Genomic DNA, 19,128 nt, shown 5'->3' with positions numbered 1-19,128 from the left:
GTTTTATTAATACTTAAATATCAATCAATTTCTTACCTCTGTTTGTAATGTCTTTTCATTTCGTTATCTGTCATTGTCAACGCGTGTTGCTTTTCGCATTTGCTGCTTTGTGATTTTAAGTGCACTAGCATTTGTGCTTCAGTTTTTATTTTCTTAATACAAAGAAAAAATACTTAACCGCCCAGCAGTTTCCCAATCTACCTCTCGCGCTTCGCTCATTCATCATTCTCATTACGAGCGATTGATTTCTGTGATTGCTGTGATTTACAGCTGTCACTGGTAGTTTGGACGGCCGCCCCCGTAGTTGCTGTGCTGAATGGCCTGAATACTCGCATTGTAATTATGTTCTATAAATAGGCAGAGTATTTTGTTGTTGCTTCTGAATTTGTTGTAATGGAACGTTGTGGTTTTATTTTTTTAGCTCTAGGCTTTTGTCTGACAGCCATCTTCTTCTTCGAAAATATATTTTCTATAAATAGATATTCTGCTTTTTTTAATTTTTTTTTATTGTATTATTTCAAATACATATGTGCAAAGTTATTAGCTTTCAAGCATTTTTGAAGTGGAAACACTTTCCAAAATAAGTAAAATTGGTATTTTTATGCTCTCACCCCCTAGTATGGTTCCGTATAAGAAGTATACCCCTGTGCACAAAGTTTTCCATGTCCTTTATATGGGGAAAAAATGTTTCATAGAAATGGTTTAGAATCCTTGAAAATTATTATTTTTCTATCAGAAAACTCTGTTTCTCTTCAGAAGACTTTTAATCATAATACCAAATTGTTTATTTAACCATTTTTTAATATTAAGTATTTTTTATAGGTCACCAAAAACTAAAAACAAACTGAAATGGGGGACCCATAACAATCGTTAATATAAGAAAATGATAAAATAAACAATTGAGCATTATAATTGGAAGTCTCCTGAAGAGATGCAAAGTTTTCCGATCGAAAAATATAGATCTTGAAGAATTCTATACCATTTCTTCGAATGATTGTTTTTATCTCCATATAAAATACATGGAAAACTTTAAGGGCTTTAAGCAACCTCTCGGTTAATATCTTTTGATAACGAAATAAAATAAAAAAAAGTTACATAGTTTTTTCAATATAGAACAATCCTAGGAGTAGGCGCATTGAAATTCTGACTTCACTTTTTTCACATGCTTTTTTGAACCACCCTAGTAAATACCTTAGCTCTCGGTATGGGTAAAATTTGCGTTAAGCCAGTACAGAATTTTGTAATCGCTTCTTGTGTAATGCAGCAGAAAATCTATAATTGCTTCTTGTGTGTACACATAAAAATTGGACTATTTCGGGAGGTCATGAAAAGTGTTGGCCCATTCCGGCCCAATTTAGAACCTGTTGGGAAACATTTCAAGACCATTTAGGAAACTGTTCAGGACTATTTCAAGTCTATTTCGGGACTATTTGGGGTCTATTTTGGGACTAGTTGAGAACTTTTTTTTGGACAGTTCGGTGTTATTTTGACACTAATAGGGGACCATTTCAGCACCGTTTCAAGACTAGGTTTAGATCATTTCGGGACAAGTTTACGACCATTTTGAGCCTAGTTGGGACTACTTCAGGACCATTCCAGGAGAATTCAGTACATTTTTTGACCATTTGGGATCATTTCGGGTCTATTTCAGAAACTTTTTGGGACTAGTAAGGGGACTGTTCCAAGGCATGTTCGAGATCCTTTCAAATCCACTGCAGGATAATTTTAAAACTAGTCAAGATCTACCCCGAAATGAATCTGAAATGGACCTGAACTATGCCCGAAGTGGTTGTAAAAATAGCATTTACTGGTGCCGACAAAATTATAAAAATGTTTAATTTCTAACCTTACCTATTTATGTTTGTAACTGAATCGGCTAATACTTTCCAAAGCTGCACATGCATTAAATATATTGAATACCTCGTACCTTGTTTACCAATTTCGACCCAGGACAGAGGGTAAGGAATTAACAAAAAATTTTGCTTAATCAATTTTCAGCGAAGCTATCAGTATTTATAGATTTTTGAGCATTTTTTATAGCCTTGTTTTTTGCACCCATCTAAATAAGAATATCTATGGATATACATACATGCATACATATGCTTTTTTTTGAATATTGCATTGTACCAGATGCGGAACAAACTACAAAACCAAAAGCAATTCATCATCAAAAATAATGGCGGCTGCTCTAACTTGATCTTTCGACGCTTCCAGCACAATATGAAAACAAGTATAACCAAATAAATTTTCTTGATTTGGTGCAAGTACCAGTTATATACTCTGAGCTGCGCACTATTCTGAAAAATGTTTCTTGCGGCTGCTGATTCTTGCCGAGCATATTTTCTGCACTCCAGGCATCATTTGTTGTACTTTTTAACGAGATTTTCTTGTTCTTCATTTCAGTGGTGTATTTGGCGTAATATTCTTTGTATGTATATGTAAATAGGAGTATGTCCATTAGGGTGGCTCTTATTAGCCATACATAGTTCATCGATATCAATAGGATAAGGGAAAGGCGTCAGCTTACAATCAGCCTAAGGCGGATAAAAGTTCTAGTCTCTAGCAATTCTGGCTATGAGAGATGTATGCAAGATTTTTCCAAAATTATTGATAACAAATTTATAATAGAAATTTTTAACTCACAACCAGAAGGCTATTCTAAACGTAAATTAAAGACTAAAAATATCAAGGGAAAATTTTACAATCCTTCGAAAAGAATAATTGAGATTTTCTTCTTCTTATTTGGTGCTTCAACCATTTACTGGATTGAGCTGAGACTAAAAACTTCGCTAATTGCCTCTGTCCTTTGCAAAGTTGTCTTAGCTATTTATCCTATATGTACCGCCCTCTCTACACTTAACTCGTATATTGTATTCGCGGATGCCTTTGTTTTCGTTTTACATCGATGAGTGTCGATCTGAAATTTCTTTTAACTGGATCCATGCAAAACATTCATTTGTTTATATGATCGCAACATGGTTCATGCTATTATAATGGTCGTACAGTTCGACATTCCATCTACTTCGGTTCTTTGGTAACCGTCGCGCACGCGAACAAGGCCATAGATCTTCTGGGTAGTGGTTCCACCGAAAGCACCAAAACCTACCCATTTAGACACTTGCAAACCTTAATTTTCGCCGAGAAAAGAAAGTTTTTCGATACTTAACAGTTATAACTGCCAATAGTGACATCTATCCTAATGTGCCACCTTGCCAAAAAAAAAATTGTAAGTGCCGATTTCTTTTTTTAATATATTTTTCAAGATATGAAGCAGTGCATAAGTCTGAGAAATTGTGGCCTTATTTGATCTGAAGCCACACTGTTCAAGCAGTAAGTTCATTAAAAGCTTCAGTCTTTTGCAGAGAATCGTAGATAGGCCATTATATCTCGTGCGGAGAGGGCTTGCGCCTCTACCATTATTATGCTGAAAACATTGGGATTTCATTAGACCAAATTTCGCTTAAAAAACTGGGCACGCGCCATACCAGTTCTTTGCTTCCAGCTTTAAACAATTCAGTCGGAATGCAGTCAGACCGAAGAGCACTGTTGCCTTTCATTTTTCGCGTGTTTAACATCATCTTGTTTCACTAGAACATTAGCATTTTCCTTCCTTTAATTTGGGTTCTCCATTGTCTAACGCTACTGTCGCCATGCAAAAACTTTTGGAGATATCTCAAGTGTACTCATCGCATCGGTCATTTGATCTCCATCTTTGTCTCTGCTAAGACTAATGAAAAATAGTCGTTCAAAAGCTGAACCATCTCCAAAACCGCATTTTCTAGCCTAAAATGGTAGGTCGCGACCTCTAAATGATTTTTAAAAAATCTATAAAAATTGTAAATAACATTTCGTATAAAAAGGAACGAAATCAGGGGGTAGGATTTTGAAATGTCGGAAATTTTTTTTTCGTACCCTAATGTACATACAAACACGTGGCTGCAATTTGATATCCTTCACAACCTTCAACGCAAGAATCATTGCTGTCATTTCTTTTTTATTCATTATTCATATCTGAATAGACATAAGTAAGTAATTTTTATTCTCCCCAGGGAGGATTTTCGTTGTTTATTTTGCTTCAAAATGTAATTTTGACGTACACACACATACCTACATAGAATGGAGTTTATCTCTACAGTAACAGTTAATATCTTTTTAATCTAAATGCTTTTTAAATCTAATGTGTGCGCTGCATACATATGAGTATGCTTATAATACGTACACATGCATACATATATACATATGTACTTACATACATAAGCATTTGATATAAAATTATTATTTTTGTTTTTGATATCACTTCACAATTTTTTCCTTAAGCTGCAAAAAGGGAGGCGACATACTATGATTGAGTTTGAGTGTAGTTAATCTAATCTAGTTAACGAGTTTTCGAGAGCAGCTATAAAATGAGGATTCATTCGTTTTGAAATTGAAAATAAAATGTGGACAAGATGTGTTTCTTAATAACAACTGAAGTCCTCTAATTGGCTTAGTGTAACTTAGCGACTATTTTCATGTTTAATGCACAGCAAATACACAGCAAATGGCAAAGTTGTCACGAAGGGAAAGAAAAACAACTAATAAGAATATATAAAGGATACCTATTTTTAGCTTTTGATTGTGGCTCTTATCTTTTTAATATCAATACAAATTTGCCATTTCTTTTCAAGTATTATGCTGCCTTAATTGTTTTACTAGTTTCCATAGAATTTTTATAGAATTTTAAACTTAGCGATTTTCGATGAACTTGGAATTTTTACCATATTATTTCTAAGATAAGAGAAGCTGTGAAAGACCATAACAAATACTTCTGGATCAGCGCAGGAAATTTTCAAACTTTGGATCAGCGCAGGAAATTTTCAAACTTGCGTCATTGTTAAGAAGCATCGACCGTTTTTCGAGCTGTGTGTCAGAGTTGATGCCTGAATTATAACAATGTTCTTTCTCGACAACTCTCCGAGACAAAACTCGAACCTCCGTTTGAATATCGGCTCTTTACACCCTGAATGGCTAAGCGCGCTATTATTACACAACTCGTCGTTATTTTATGCTTCCTCGTTAATCAGCAACATTTCCTGCTGTCGTTGATGCAGCAACAACTTGAAGGTAAAACAGCAAAAGCAACAACTTTGCTGCAGCGCTAGCCGCCATTGCAATGAAATTCCACTTCAATGCATCGACACGAAATAGTAGTTACCTTCAAAGCTGGCATTCAATCTAAACTGGATCCACACGACCTCCTTCCTCTCTGCCCAGTGCGTGCAGATGTATGTATATGCGTATGATTGCATGTATGTATTTAGGTAATTTCTGTTGCCACTACATCATCATTAGATTGTTGTTGCAACCAACATGTTACTCTTTGACTGGCGGCTGACTGATTTACGGCACAGCCGGATGCATTGCTGCGTTTGAAGGTGAGTCAAATGTGTTGTTGGGAGTGTATGTGTGTGTGTGTGTGAGTGTTGCATTTACGTAAGATGGTGATCCGTGTGAACAAAATGTGCGAGGGGGTGAGTTTTTCCAATGAATTATGTGCTAATGCTGCTGGTAATATGCATAGGTGGGTGAACTGCTCGATAATCCTGAGAGGAGCAAGCAATAGGTACGTCTTGCCTTTGATGTATGTGTAGATACTTGATTTGCTTATTATCCTTGATTTAATGCATCAGCGGGTATCAGGTATATGGAAGCGGCAGATATTCATACATATGCATGTAGTACGGTATATTCGAAGATGAAATACGGATTAGTGAAAATTCCACCTCAATGTAATATGCATAATGGATTTCCTTAGTGTTGGAACTTTGGTGATACATTTGCTTTAGGAAACAGTTACATTCGACATGAACTAACTGATACCCATCTGCGTAGCTTATAATTGCAGCAGCTTTGTAAAGCTAAAAATGCAGTCTTGCAAATCAACAAATTGTCGCTTCCCTCATTTTCCTCAAGAAAGTAAGAAAAACAAAAGCTCGAGGAAGTCAAAAATACATATATCTTTTATAGGTTTTGTGCTTGCGGCACAGATACTCATATGACTCCCTAAAACAACTAAGGACAGCGCTGTCTTCGAATATGTATGCCGAAGACTTCGCACCTTTCATTATTTTGAAAAAAAAATTCCAAATAATGCAATCCGCACAGCTTCTTCTACAGCACTAGTTGATTTCATCGTTAAATTGTGTGCCAGAATGTGGTTGTCCATACGTTTGTAGCCACACTTCACTGCCGGAGCAATTAATATGTGGCAAATGTTCCAGTCGGCCGCTGTGGTGTAGTGGTAAGCAGTGCGTGCTTTCACTCACCAGCACCTGGGTTCAAGCCCTGGTCAAAGCAACATCGCAAAAAATTTAGAAAAAGGTTTTTCTTAACAGCGGTCGTCCGTCGGCAGGCAATGGCAAACCTCCGAGTGTATTTCTGCCATGAAAAACAGCTTCTCATAAAAATACAATCGCCGTTCGGAGTCGGCGTAAAACTGTAGGTCCCTCCGCTTTGTGTGACAACATCAAGGCGCACGCCACAAGTCGGAGGAGAAGCTCGGCCAAACACTAACATAAGTGTAAGCGCCAATCTATTATTATTAAATGTTCCAGTACTCAAAGTATGTGGCTGAAAAGCAAAAGAAGTGGTCCGGAAGGTACTAACTCGCAACCATTTTTCTGGCATCCGGAAAATTTTTTGCTGACAAAGGCTGTAGATAATCTGGTCGATGTCAGGAAAGAAGCATTTAGGTGGATTCTGATAGCAACAGAGCCTGAAATTGAGCACGCAAAATAACTGCTCAACGAATACTTGACGGACATTGGAGAACTTAAAGAAGTATCTAGAAATGGAAGATCTATTCGAAATCCCGAAGCTGGCCAAGGCTTTTCCCAAATTAAGGGAAGTTTTAAAATTATAATAATAATAGATTGGCGTTTGAACGAACTTCTCCTCCGATTCCTGAATTCCCGCGCAGGTTTTCCAATGCTTGCCGGGGGTGAAAAGAACGTTTGTGTTTATTTTTATTTTATTATTTATTTTATTTTTTTGATATTGGTTGGGAACTGGGCTCTAACCCAGGCCCTGCAGAGTGGTAGGGGGCACTTCAACTAGTACTGCACCGCAGCGGTCGTTTTAAAATTATATCCTAGGGTTTTTGGGGATAAACAGTACATCATATTTGTTTCCAATAAATGAATGTTTGGCGTTTAAGCATTTTCTATGTGTTTGGCCAAATGGAGACACACAAATGGAGAGATCTAGGCGTTTACTCCACCCCCCCGAAGAAGCTTAAAAAAAAATGCTGCTATTAAAAAAAAAACTTTAAACATGACCAAACGTAAATTTTTCACTCATTATTATTTGTTTACATTTTGATCTAAAAAAACTTTGAACTAATTTTGCTTCGCCCTTTTCTTAATAAAAGTTATCTTTACTGTTAATAATTTTATTATAATTTTTGGTCATGATTTCATTTCAGTGTATGAAAGCTATGTGAAGAAAAACCTCTATCCAGTTTTTTCTTAAGTTACAAATCGGGAACCGGCTTTTTCAAACTGCAATTTTTAAAATAATTCCGAAATACGTTTTTGGGAAAAAAGCGAGAAATCGAATACCATACTAAATGGCTTCAGTTCGACATTTTGATCATTTACATATGTAGGTATACATTATCGTCGATATATCTCTTCTTCTTCTGGTGTTTACAGGCATCGGACCAAAATTATAATACCATTTAATGTTTGTGAAAAGTATAAAAAAAAGTCAAAAGTACTTTGTTCTTAAAAAAAAAATGGTTAGTATGAAGTTTTCTTTCAAAAGTATACCCTAAAAGCAGAAAAACTCTAGAAAAGCGATGATTCAGTTAAAAAAAATGAAGTGAAGCTAATCCCATTGCTACTGAATGACGAAAGGATATCCAAGAAGAATAGTGTCGACATCTGTCTCTATTCGGCCGTGTCTTTGGATGCTTCTGGGATCAACTTTACCTTAAGCCATTTCGAGTGCGAAAACACATCACAATTTTTAGGTCATCTTGACAAAAAATTTCGAGAGATACAGCATATCACCACAAACTTCGTGCTCTACACTACAAATTTGTCCATAAAAACTTATTCGTAGCGTGAGGGTGTCTTCGTGAAAAACCAAGAGCAAAAATTATGTCAACACGATTTCTCCTTTTTTAGTTTATCCATTGGAAAAACGGTCACTTGCATGATCATTTTTCCACTTGAACCTGCCATTTTTTTAATTAATAAAATAAGTATGGACGCATAGTTATTTGCCTACTGTCAGTGGTAGTATTTGATATTAAAATTTTTAAAATTCTACTAAAGTGTCTTATACGGCTTCAGTTATAAATTATGTACACACTTAACTTGATGATATAAAATTGTAAAATACTTACCGTTTGCTTAAAAAAAGAAATAAATAATGTTAACGTGTTTACAAGTACAACAAACAGAGTGAAAATTTTTCTATGACTAAGCTTTTGACAGCGTGTATACCTTTGTAAATCAAAAATCAAAGTATTACAAAAAAAGGATGGATAATGAAAACTTAATTAAAAATCAATTTAATTAACAAAGCACAACTAAAAGAAACGATTACGTTCAATTATTAAAACAACAAATTATAATTGACAACTTAAATCGTGTTTAATTCAAATTATCGAATTCTAAGCTAGCAAAGACAACCCAAATACCAAAGTAATGAAAATTAATGCAAACGAAGTGTTGACAAATTGATGAAGATGAACGTACATAACACAAATGGAATGCGAACAAAGGGAAATCGAAGCAAATTAACGGTATCACCAAATAACAAAATGAAAATTACCCATGGTAAAATAGAAGAAAATTAAACAAAAATATTACAGTGACAACAAAAAGTACGCAAGATCAAAAATGAAATATTAAATTATTTAGAAACATTTGACACAAATAAAAGTACGAAAGGCACGAAATCACATAAAATTTCCACAGAGCTTTGGGTTACTACGACGCTGTTAGAACGCAAGTGTAAGTAAGTAAGTATGTATGTATGTCGCCTAAGCGCTGAATTGTGAGTGCAAATGGTGATGCGGGTGAGTAGTTGTTACCAAGTACATAAGTATTGTTAACAAAACAACCAGTGACAAACAGTCGCCATAACCAATTTTAAAACTTTTTTTTTAATATTTTTAATCATACCCTCTACGTCTGTCGGTTGGTGTGACGCTGTCGCTGTTGGTTGAGCAGTGCTACTGCTGTTGTTGCTGTTGGTTGTAGGAGCGCGGGTGGTGGTAAATTTAGACATCTTTGGCAAGATTTTGCGACGCTCTTGCGACGCTTTCTTTGAACTCACTATTTGGATTTGCAGTTTGGTTTTTTTGGCGCAAGCAGAGAAACGTTTTTTTTTTTTTTTAGTTTTCATAAAGTTTGCATCAATATTTTTTGACATATTTCGTGTTGATGTCCCAAATTTTTCAAATAGTGTATAATAAAACGAAAAAAATTGGAAAAAGAAAATTTGCGTTATAATTGAACTACAATTAAGACTTAAAAATGCAAAACTCAAACGATAAATAATAGCAAATAATAACAGCACAATAATAATAGCACAATAATCAATGTACAATTAGATACACACAAATACATATACAGTTTTAGTGCAATTAAATTAAAAGTCGTTAAAGTATTTGGTAAGAAAAGGAATATTTCATAACTAAATTTGTTCACACCTGTAGCGTCACAGTGACCTATAAACTCAGGTGATATATCTGACTACAGAATTTACTCCTACTTGCATCAAAACTCATTGTGCAGCCGAATTATAAAGGAATTGAGAGTCATATAAATTAGTTGATTTTTTTGGATCGAATAAATACCTTTTTTGAACATTTTTGCAGATAAAAAAATTTAAAACTGAGCAAATATTACTAGACTTATTGCCCTTTCTCCTGTAGGTTTTAAAATAGATCTGCCCCTTAAAAAATTTTTTAAGAGGACAATTTTGTTTAAAGAGCAGGTAAATTTTAAAACTTACTTGAGAAGACAGCCCTAAGAGGATAAATGAAATATGTAAAAATTCACACGATAGCCAGACGTGCTACGTTTCGTACTCGTGGGTACTTTATTTACTATTTTTTTGGATTTTCAAAATCTTTGAAAAAGTTCAACTAAAGGATTGTCAAGTTTAATGCGACGTTGCCAATACCAAATTGAATTTGTGGGCGCTTTTTATGAATTACTAGTAAACCCTCAAGGCATTAAAACGCCCAACATTTTGATTCAAAAATCTAGAAACTATTCCAAATGTTAGTCAGAGTTATAAGCGACCCAAGTGTCATATTTCATCTTAATTTCGTAAAGCTGTTAATAATTCATCCAACTTATTAAATAATTTGAATGCCACTTTTTAAACACGTGGCATCCCTATTCAAACGTTATAAATGACTAACCTAAAGATTTCTTAACGTTGTTTCGCTTTCGAGTTAATTAAACTCGAATTTTTAAAAAGGTGGCAACCTTCTTCAAAAGTAGTAGCTAAAACCTACTTAATCAACCTTTGTCTGACATTGTGGTACGTTTTTTAATTAACTATTGAATAAAGATGAATTTGATTTTTTGAACATGTGGTAACCCGCTTAATATAGTTCGGAAATAAAGCCTTGTCAAAAGCATTTCGATAAGTGCCAATATTTTAGTAATTCATGTAACTTATTAAATAATCTGAATTTAACTTTTTAAACAGGTGGCAACCCTCTTTAAATACCTCGAAAGTATTCTAAGTGTTAATAGTAAAGATTTCTTAATACTCTTTTGTTTAGCACATTTTATTGTGTATAAGTTAACTAAATTCGACTTTTAAAATAGGTGGCAACCCTCTTTAAATATTTACAAACTTCTACGTTCTTAAACCTTCTCGTCTGGCTCCCATACATATTTCCATTACCTAATTCCCTTAATTCAAATTGGACTTAATTTTTTTTAAAAAGGTGGCAACCCTCTCCCTGTCAAGTTATGAAACAAAGCTTTTCAAACCCATTTCGACTGATACCCAATTTCTAATAATTGGTTAAGCTTTTTAAATAATTTGAAGGGTAGGTTAGGTGTTCTGACTTCTGATTGTTTGTGTGAAATATTATATTTTTATCAGTATTTTTCTATTAATCAAAATATGTTGAAATAGAAGAAACAAGAATTGCCAGAAAATAAATTTTATTCCTTTTTTGACCGGAAAACAGCATTTACTGAGCTTTTTAAGAAGTTTTAAACACATATTTTTTATCTTCTTGCGTCAAACAAATCCATTTCCATGGTGGCAAGAACCGAAGAACTCATTTTAAATTTTGTTTTGGTAGTTCATTACATGATCTTTTTAGTTAAAAAATACAGACAATAAAAAATATTACTTTTGAAGGTCAAAGTAATTTTTGATCTAAAATGATGTTCAAAAGTAAAATTCTTGAATTTTTAACCTTACGCTGGATTTCCACTAGGCATTAAATGGCAAAAATGACAAATGACAAAGTTGGGCATTAAAAAATATTCGAGTCATTACGTTAAAAAAAGTGTCATTAAGTTCATTTCCACATAGCATTTTTTTAAATGGCTTATATTTTTTGTCATTTCAATGCCTAGTGGAAATTCGGCATTAGTTTTAATTAACTCTAAAAAAAACTAAATCGCGCTTTTTGGTTATTGTCACCATGGAAATGGATTCCTTTACGCAAGAAGAGCAGAATTATGTTTTTAAAATTTTTTTAAATGTTCACTGCATACGGTTTTCAGGTCAAAAAAGGAAGAAAATTGAAAAAAAAAATGTCTGACCTATCTGCGCAGTCACGTGACGCCACAAGTGTTAAATATAAAAGCAAATAAAAAATGTAGGATTTCTTCGTTTAGATAATACAAAATTAAACTAATGCATAATATAAAATTTAAGTGTTATATGATTTTAAGTATTTGTTATTTAGCTTATAATTTAAGCTCTTCTACCCTAAAATATTTATTTTTTCTCTCACCACTAGATGAGTTAAGCTAATTATAAAAACTTTTCTTACAACTTCAATAAAACGAGCTAGTGAAAATCTAACAAAAATGTAAATATATAAATATAGAAGAAATTTGCAATTAAGCTCAAACTCTTTTCACACACGCATTCTTATATACATACACACAAAAACACAACGTTGCCAATTCAAAGTGACAAAGTGTGAATTATCACATTATACTCGTACCTACAACTGGTGCAACAGTAATCCATCAATAACTTTACAAACAATTCCACACACATACCGCATACATACATACATACATACATATCTATGTACTTACAATCTTCGACACACATCAGTCGATCCTCCATCAGCTTGAGTCCGGTGGGACAGGCGCAGGAGATGCGCGGACTGCGTTCGTTAATGCGCGGCGCTGGCAGGCATAAATGCGAGCAATGACCATTCACCGCTTGACAGTGATTGATGCCATCCGGTTGGCGGTAGGGATGATAAACGTGTATGACCATCGGATGTTGCAGCTACTCGAGTACAAACAAACACACAGATGCGCGCGCCCCAGCAAACAGACAATAATAATGCATAAAGATCACATTATGAAAATATTTTGCGTAGGACATAATGCAGGTGAACATTGTTTTTTTGTTATTATTGCGTGGGGTGGCATTGCGTTGGTGGCGTTGTTGTTGTTGTTGGCGTTGATGGCGTTGTATGCGGTAATGTTAATGGCGTTGGCATTGGTTGCGGTCACCCAGCGAATGTCATGTAAAAAAAGAGACAAGTAATGAAAGGACAATTGTTAATCGATTGCTGGAAATGCTATTTAATTAAATTAAATATGCATTAATCAAAAGTTGAAAAGAAAAAAAACATAAAAAGGCCGCCGCGACAAGCCACAGCGTTGACGCGAATATCCGCGAAAGCTCGGATTGAAAATGGATTTTTGCGTTGACAAGCTCAATTGAATAAGTGCGCTCATTTGAGTGTTCTTTGAGCAAAAAAAGGATTAATGAGTATTACGACACTTTTACCTTGGTCCAGCGCACCTCTAGAAGGCCATCTACAATTAACAGGAAATTATTATGAGAAGCGCCAAACTAGTCATATTCTGCCCTAAAAATTTATTTATATAGGTGTTTTTAAGTTTCATCGCATGGTCAGCAAAGCCTCACACTAATGGCGTTTCTGTTTGAGCGAAGCGGACAATATGAAGGCAAAATTTTGCGATGAAAATAAAAACGCCATTACTTATACGTATGTATGTAGGTTGATATCTATACAAAAAAATAGTAAGTGCGCCTTGGCCACAGTTGGTCTCATAACCAATATACATACATGCAATACATCTGCTTTTATGTAAGGTTATATTTTTTGCCTTTTTTCTATCTGTCCCCTGTTCGTTCTAATTACATTTATGTTATTCTGTTTTAATTTTTCTTCATTTTTATCTTTATACTCTATCGATAACAACCAACAAAATATCGATGTCAAAACCGACAAAAATATCGGTAACAAAATCGATGACAAATTCGATAGCAAAATTGATAATACTATTGGCAGCTAAATTGATTAGAAAATCGATAAAAATATCGATAACAAAATCAATAAATAATCGATAACAAAATCGATAAAAAATTGATAAAATATCGATAACAAAAACGATGACAAATTCGATTAAAATTTAGATGGCAAAATCGGTATAAATATTTGTAGCAAAATCGATTAGAAAATCGATTAAAATATCGATAACAAAATCGATAGATAATCGATGGTAAAATCTATAAATGATCGATAACAAAAACAATAACAATATCGATAACAACACCAGTAACAATATCGATAAAAATATAGATAACAAAAGCGTTGAAAAGTTTCGAAAATATCGCCAGCAAAATCGATAATCATATTCAATAAAAATTTCTATAAAAATTCGATAAATAAACGATAACAAAACCTATAAAAATATCGATTATTAAAGTCCCAAGAATCCCGAAAATTTTCAAAATCCCAAAACAGTTGCCAGATTGAGTCCTATATCCTATACCCATTTCTCTAAAATTACCTTTATTTTAATATATTTTCCTCTATCTCCATCTTTAACTAAATCCGTATCCCCACCCTCATCTTTTTCTTTTTATTATTTATTTATCTTTGTTTTATAATTTTATGTTTGCCATTTTCTTCATCTACATATTCCCTTTCACATTTGCTCTTATATAAGTAAAGTGTTTGAATTAACTTTGTTCTTCATTTTTGCCTTTATCTTTACGCATACGTATTCTTCTTTACTTTCTTTTTTGTATCGGTCCCTTTCTAAGTGTTATTCTCTAACCCTTTATTAGCAAGTTTTTGTTAAATTAATACCATATGCATACACTCAAGAAGCTCTTGTTTCAGCCCCAACCATTTCCGTGTCCGTGTGCAATTTTCGTTGAATTTGCCAATTTACTCCCAACCAACCAACCAACCGCCGCTAAAGAAGTTCCTTTTCTAAAAGCCCCTAGTTTGAAAGCTAACTTTGACAGAATTTTTTAAATTTCCTTCTTAGTGTGATATTTGTAAGCACTACACATCTGTTTAGGATTCCGTCGACGTAGAGTAGCTTCTTCTTCTTCTTCTTTTTTTGGCGCTGTAACCGCCTAAGCGATTTTGGCCGAGTTCAGCAAAGCACGCCAGTCGTTTCTCCTCTGTGCCAACTGACGCCAATTGGAAACACCAAGTGAAGCCAAGTCCTTCTCCACCTGATCTTTCCATCGCAGTGGGGGCCTCCCTCTTCCTCTGCTACCACCAGCGGGTTCCGAGTTGAATACTTTCAGAGCTGGAGCGTCGGTGTCCATTCGAACGACATGGCCAAGCCAGCGGAGCCGCTGTATTTTAATTCGCTGCACTATGTCTATGTCGTTGTAAAGCTCATACAGCTCATCGTTCCATCGTCTGCGGTACTCGCCGTCGCCAACGCGTAAAGGACCGTAAATCTTCCGCAAAATCTTTCTCTCAAACACCCCAAGAGCCGCCTCATCGGATGTTGTCATTGTCCATGCTTCTGCGCCATATACCAGCACGGGCATGATGAGTGACTTATAGAGCGTGGTTTTCGTACGTCGAGAGAGGACTTTACTCCTGAATTGCCTACTCAGTCCAAAGTAGCACTTGTTGGCAAGAGTGATTCTACGTTGGATTTCAATGCTGACATTATTATCGGTGTTAATGCTGGTTCCCAAGTAAACGAAATTCTCTACTTTCTCGAAATTGTAACTGTCAACAGTGACGTGGGTGCCAAGGCGCGAATGTGCTGACTGTTTGTTTGATGACAGGAGATACTTCGTCTTGTCCTCGTTTACCACCAGACCCATGCGCTTTGCTTCCCTATCCAACTTGGAAAAGGCAGAACAGACTTCGCGGTTTTTGTTACCGATGATGTCGATGTCATCGGCATAAGCCAGCAATTGCACGCTCTTGTAGTAAATTGTTCCTGAGCGGTTCAGTTCTGCAGCTCTTATTATCTTCTCCAACATCAGATTAAAGAAGTCACATGAAAGGGAGTCGCCCTGTCTGAAACCCCGTTTTGTGGCGAACGGCTCGGAGAGGTCTTTTCCAATTCTGACGGAGCTGGTGGTATTGCTCAACGTCATTTTACACAGCCGTATGAGTTTTGAGGGGATGCCAAATTCAGACATAGCGGCGTATAGGCAACTCCTTTTAGTGCTGTCAAAAGCGGCTTTAAAGTCGACAAATAGGTGGTGAGTGTCGATCCTTTTCTCGCGGGTCTTTTCCAAGATTTGGCGTATTGTGAATACCTGGTCTATGGTGGATTTGCCAGGTCTAAGGCCACACTGATAAGGCCCAATCAGTTCATTGACGGTGGGCTTCAGTCTTTCGCACAATACGCTCGATAAGACCTTGTAACCTATGCTTAGAAGGCTGATCCCGCGGTAGTTGGCGCGAATGGCGGGGTCACCTTTCTTGTGGATTGGGCAGAGCACACTTAAATTCCAGTCGTCGGGCATGCGTTCATCTGACCATATTCTGCACAAGAGTTGATGCATGCACCTTATCAACTCCTCGCCGCCGTACTTGAATAGCTCAGCTGGCAGGCTGTCAGCTCCAGCGGCTTTGTTGTTTTTCAGCCGCGTTATTGCTATACGTACCTCGTCATAGTCAGGCGGTGGAACGTCGACTCCGTCATCATCGACTGCGGGCTCGGGGTTCTTCTTCTCCACAACTTTCTGTGCTGCTGCCATTTAGTAGGGCGGAAAAGTGTTCCCTCCATAATTTAAGTACGCTCTGGACATCAGTTACTAGGTCGCCATTATTGTTCTTACAGGAGTGCGCCCCGGTCTTTAAACCTTCCGTAAGTCGCCTAACTCTCTGGTAAAATTTTCGGGCATTCCTCCTGTCGGCCAGCATTTCAAGCTCTTCGCACTCACGTATTTCTGCCTCTCTCTTCTTGTTGCGGCAAATACGTCTCGCTTCCCTCTTCAGATCCCTATAGCGGTCCCACATAGCGCGCGTTGCGCCCGATCGCAGCGTGGCCCTGTAGGCGGCATCTTTTTTCTCTGCAGCTTCCTGACACTCCTCATCGTACCAGTTGTTCTTTCGGGCTCGCTGAAATCCGACTACTTCTTCGGCGGCGGTACTTAATGAGCGGGAAATGTGGTTCCACTGCTCGCATATGTCGGTTTGTTGAAGAGTGCTCTCTGAGAGCAGGTGTGAGAGTCGAGTAGCGAAAGCGCTGGCTGTCTGTTGTGATTGCAGCTTTTCGACGTTAAGCTTTCCTTGCATATTTGGGCGCACATTTTTTGCTGCACATAGGCGGGTGCGTATCTTGGCTGCAACAAGATAGTGGTCCGAGTCGATGTTTGGGCCTCGGAGTGTGCGTACGTCTAAAACACTGGAAGCGTGCCTTCCGTCTATCACAACATGATCGATTTGGTTTCTCGTTTTTCGATCCGGAGACAGCCAGGTAGCTTGATGGATCTTTTTATGCTTGAACCTAGTACTGCATACTACCATATTTCGGGCCCCGGCGAAGTCGATCAGCCTCAATCCGTTGTCGGACGTTTCGTCGTGGAGGCTGAATTTTCCGACGGTGGTTCCAAAGATCCCTTCTTTGCCCACCCTGGCATTGAAGTCGCCAAGCACGATTTTGATATCATGACGGGGGCAGCGCTCGTACGTGCGCTCCAAGCGCTCATAGAAGAGATCCTTGGATGCCTCATCCTTCTCTTCCGTCGGGGCATGGGCGCAGATGAGCGAGATGTTGAAGAATCTCGCTTTGATGCGGATTGTGGCTAGACGCTCGTCCACCGGGGTGAACGACAGTACTCGGCGACGGAGTCTCTCTCCCACCACAAATCCAACTCCGAATTTGCGCTCCTTTACATGGCAGCTGTAGTAGACGTCGCAAGGCCCCAGACATTCTTTGCCTTGCCCCGTCCAACGCATTTCTTGGATGGCGGTGATGTCAGCTTTTGTCCTTACGAGGACATCAACCAGCCGGGCAGAGGCACCTTCCCCATTAAGGGTCCGGACATTCCAGGTGCATGCCCTCAAATCGTAGTCCTTTAAACATTTGCCGTGGTCGTCATCATAAGGGGGGGTCTCATCCGAGGCTTTGCCTTGCTTCTTCACTGGAAGTGGTTTTTACGTGGCGGGTCCCAAGCCCAACCCATTGCTGGGACGGGGGTGGTTTCGCAACCAAATACACGTTTATATAGCGAGCCGCTTGCTCCAAGCAGACACCCGCTTGCAGCCGCACCTACTGGTGAACAGACGCTGCAGACTTCAGTGAGCCCTTAAACCGAATAAGTCAGAGTGGCCCCACCGAAGCTCCCTCTCTTTCTGCCGTGACCCAAGGCTCCACTCGGATTGGTTACCGCATCTCGCACATGGGTTGCTCACGTTGCCCAGAGTGCGCGAACGAGGACGCAAGAGTCGGGATTGAGTATAGCCATGCAACTGTAACTGCATACCCAGCGCAATGACTATACCCCATTGCACTCCAGTAGCTTCTAAGCCTACTAAATTTGAAGAAATATTTTCTACCCCACTAAATAAAAATTTATTCCTTATAAAATTAAAGATTTTAGTAAACGATGAATTTTTTCCGCTAAGGCGTAACAAAAATTTAATAAACAAAAAGTTCCATCGACCATTCGAAGTTTCTATTTTTATCGGACTGAATATTGATGTTCATTGATAACTCATACGCCGTGGCAACCCACTTATTAAGGTTTTTATATTTACATGTGTATGTATGTATATTTATATATGAGCCTCCTATCAAACCAGTACCTGAAATTGTTAAACTTTCACTCAATAATAAGATTTATTTTGCCGACTTCGAAGTAGGTACCCTTAGATATAACACAGCCCTCCATTTCTTTAATAAACTTGGTTTTATGGCTTCAGTCAACTCAGAAGGAGTACCCAGCAACGGCAGAAAAAATTCGAAGTCATATGAGAAAATATGGTAAGCGGTTGATAATAGTTGTTGCGTTTTTTTTTAATTCCGTCACAATAGTGATTAGATGAAGAGCTGTATTACCATCAAGCAAAATCCACTAATTGCCCCTTCGCACGCTAGCCGTACGAGTGCTTAAAGTGCATCTACGAGCCCTTTCTAGGGAAGGGATCTTGTCGGAAAATTCAGCCTGCACGACGGAACCTCCGTTAATGGACTCAGTTCAGTGCACGAAACATGGTGGCATAGAAATACAAGGAAACAGCTTACGGCCCTGCCAGCTGAGCTATTCAATTGCCTCGGCGTTGATAAGCTGCATATGCCAACTTTTCACGATGCACAGTTAGCGACAAAAATATGTATACTCTGACGTTTAGAAGGTTTGTTTATTTATATTTTCCACACCAATTTTTTCTTATTTTTTAAAAAGATATAATTCATTCAACCAGAATCAATTTTTTCAATTACATATGGAACTCGCGAAAGTTCAAGAAATACTAAAAAAAAATCATCAACATTTTCATAGGTTATCTTTCTAGGGTTAAAGATAAAATTATGTCCTACTTTCGAAGAAAAGCAATAAGCCTATCATTTGAGCCATGCACAATTTTCCTGCCCTTCAGCGACTTACTTTTTCCCCGTACTGAATTGGCTTTACACCGACGTTATTCACACTTGCTACTTC

General features: G+C 37.2%; 1 protein-coding gene across 3 annotated transcripts in view; it reads right to left on the bottom strand.

Moving 5' to 3' along the window:
• Nucleotides 1-19,128, bottom strand: part of LOC118743921 (very low-density lipoprotein receptor) — a 129,423-nt gene that overhangs the window by 93,694 nt on the left and 16,601 nt on the right. For 2 of the 3 annotated variants that reach the window (XM_036476684.1, XM_036476692.1), the window contains exons 6-7: nucleotides 12,303-12,501; nucleotides 9,174-9,326 (exon numbers count right to left, since the gene is read on the bottom strand). In XM_036476684.1, coding sequence (XP_036332577.1) covers nucleotides 9,174-9,326; nucleotides 12,303-12,501 — 352 coding nt within the window. The remainder of the gene's footprint in view (nucleotides 1-9,173; nucleotides 9,327-12,302; nucleotides 12,502-19,128) is intronic. The other variant, XM_036476699.1, reaches the window with a different exon arrangement.

This window comes from Rhagoletis pomonella, unplaced genomic scaffold, assembly GCF_013731165.1.
Source record: "Rhagoletis pomonella isolate Grant_MI unplaced genomic scaffold, Rhpom_1.0 Rhpom_scaffold_00001, whole genome shotgun sequence".
In the NCBI taxonomy this organism is placed as follows: Eukaryota; Metazoa; Arthropoda; class Insecta; order Diptera; family Tephritidae; genus Rhagoletis; species Rhagoletis pomonella.
The sequence above is the reverse complement of the archived record's forward strand: the minus strand, read 5'-3'. Positions and strand labels throughout refer to the sequence as shown.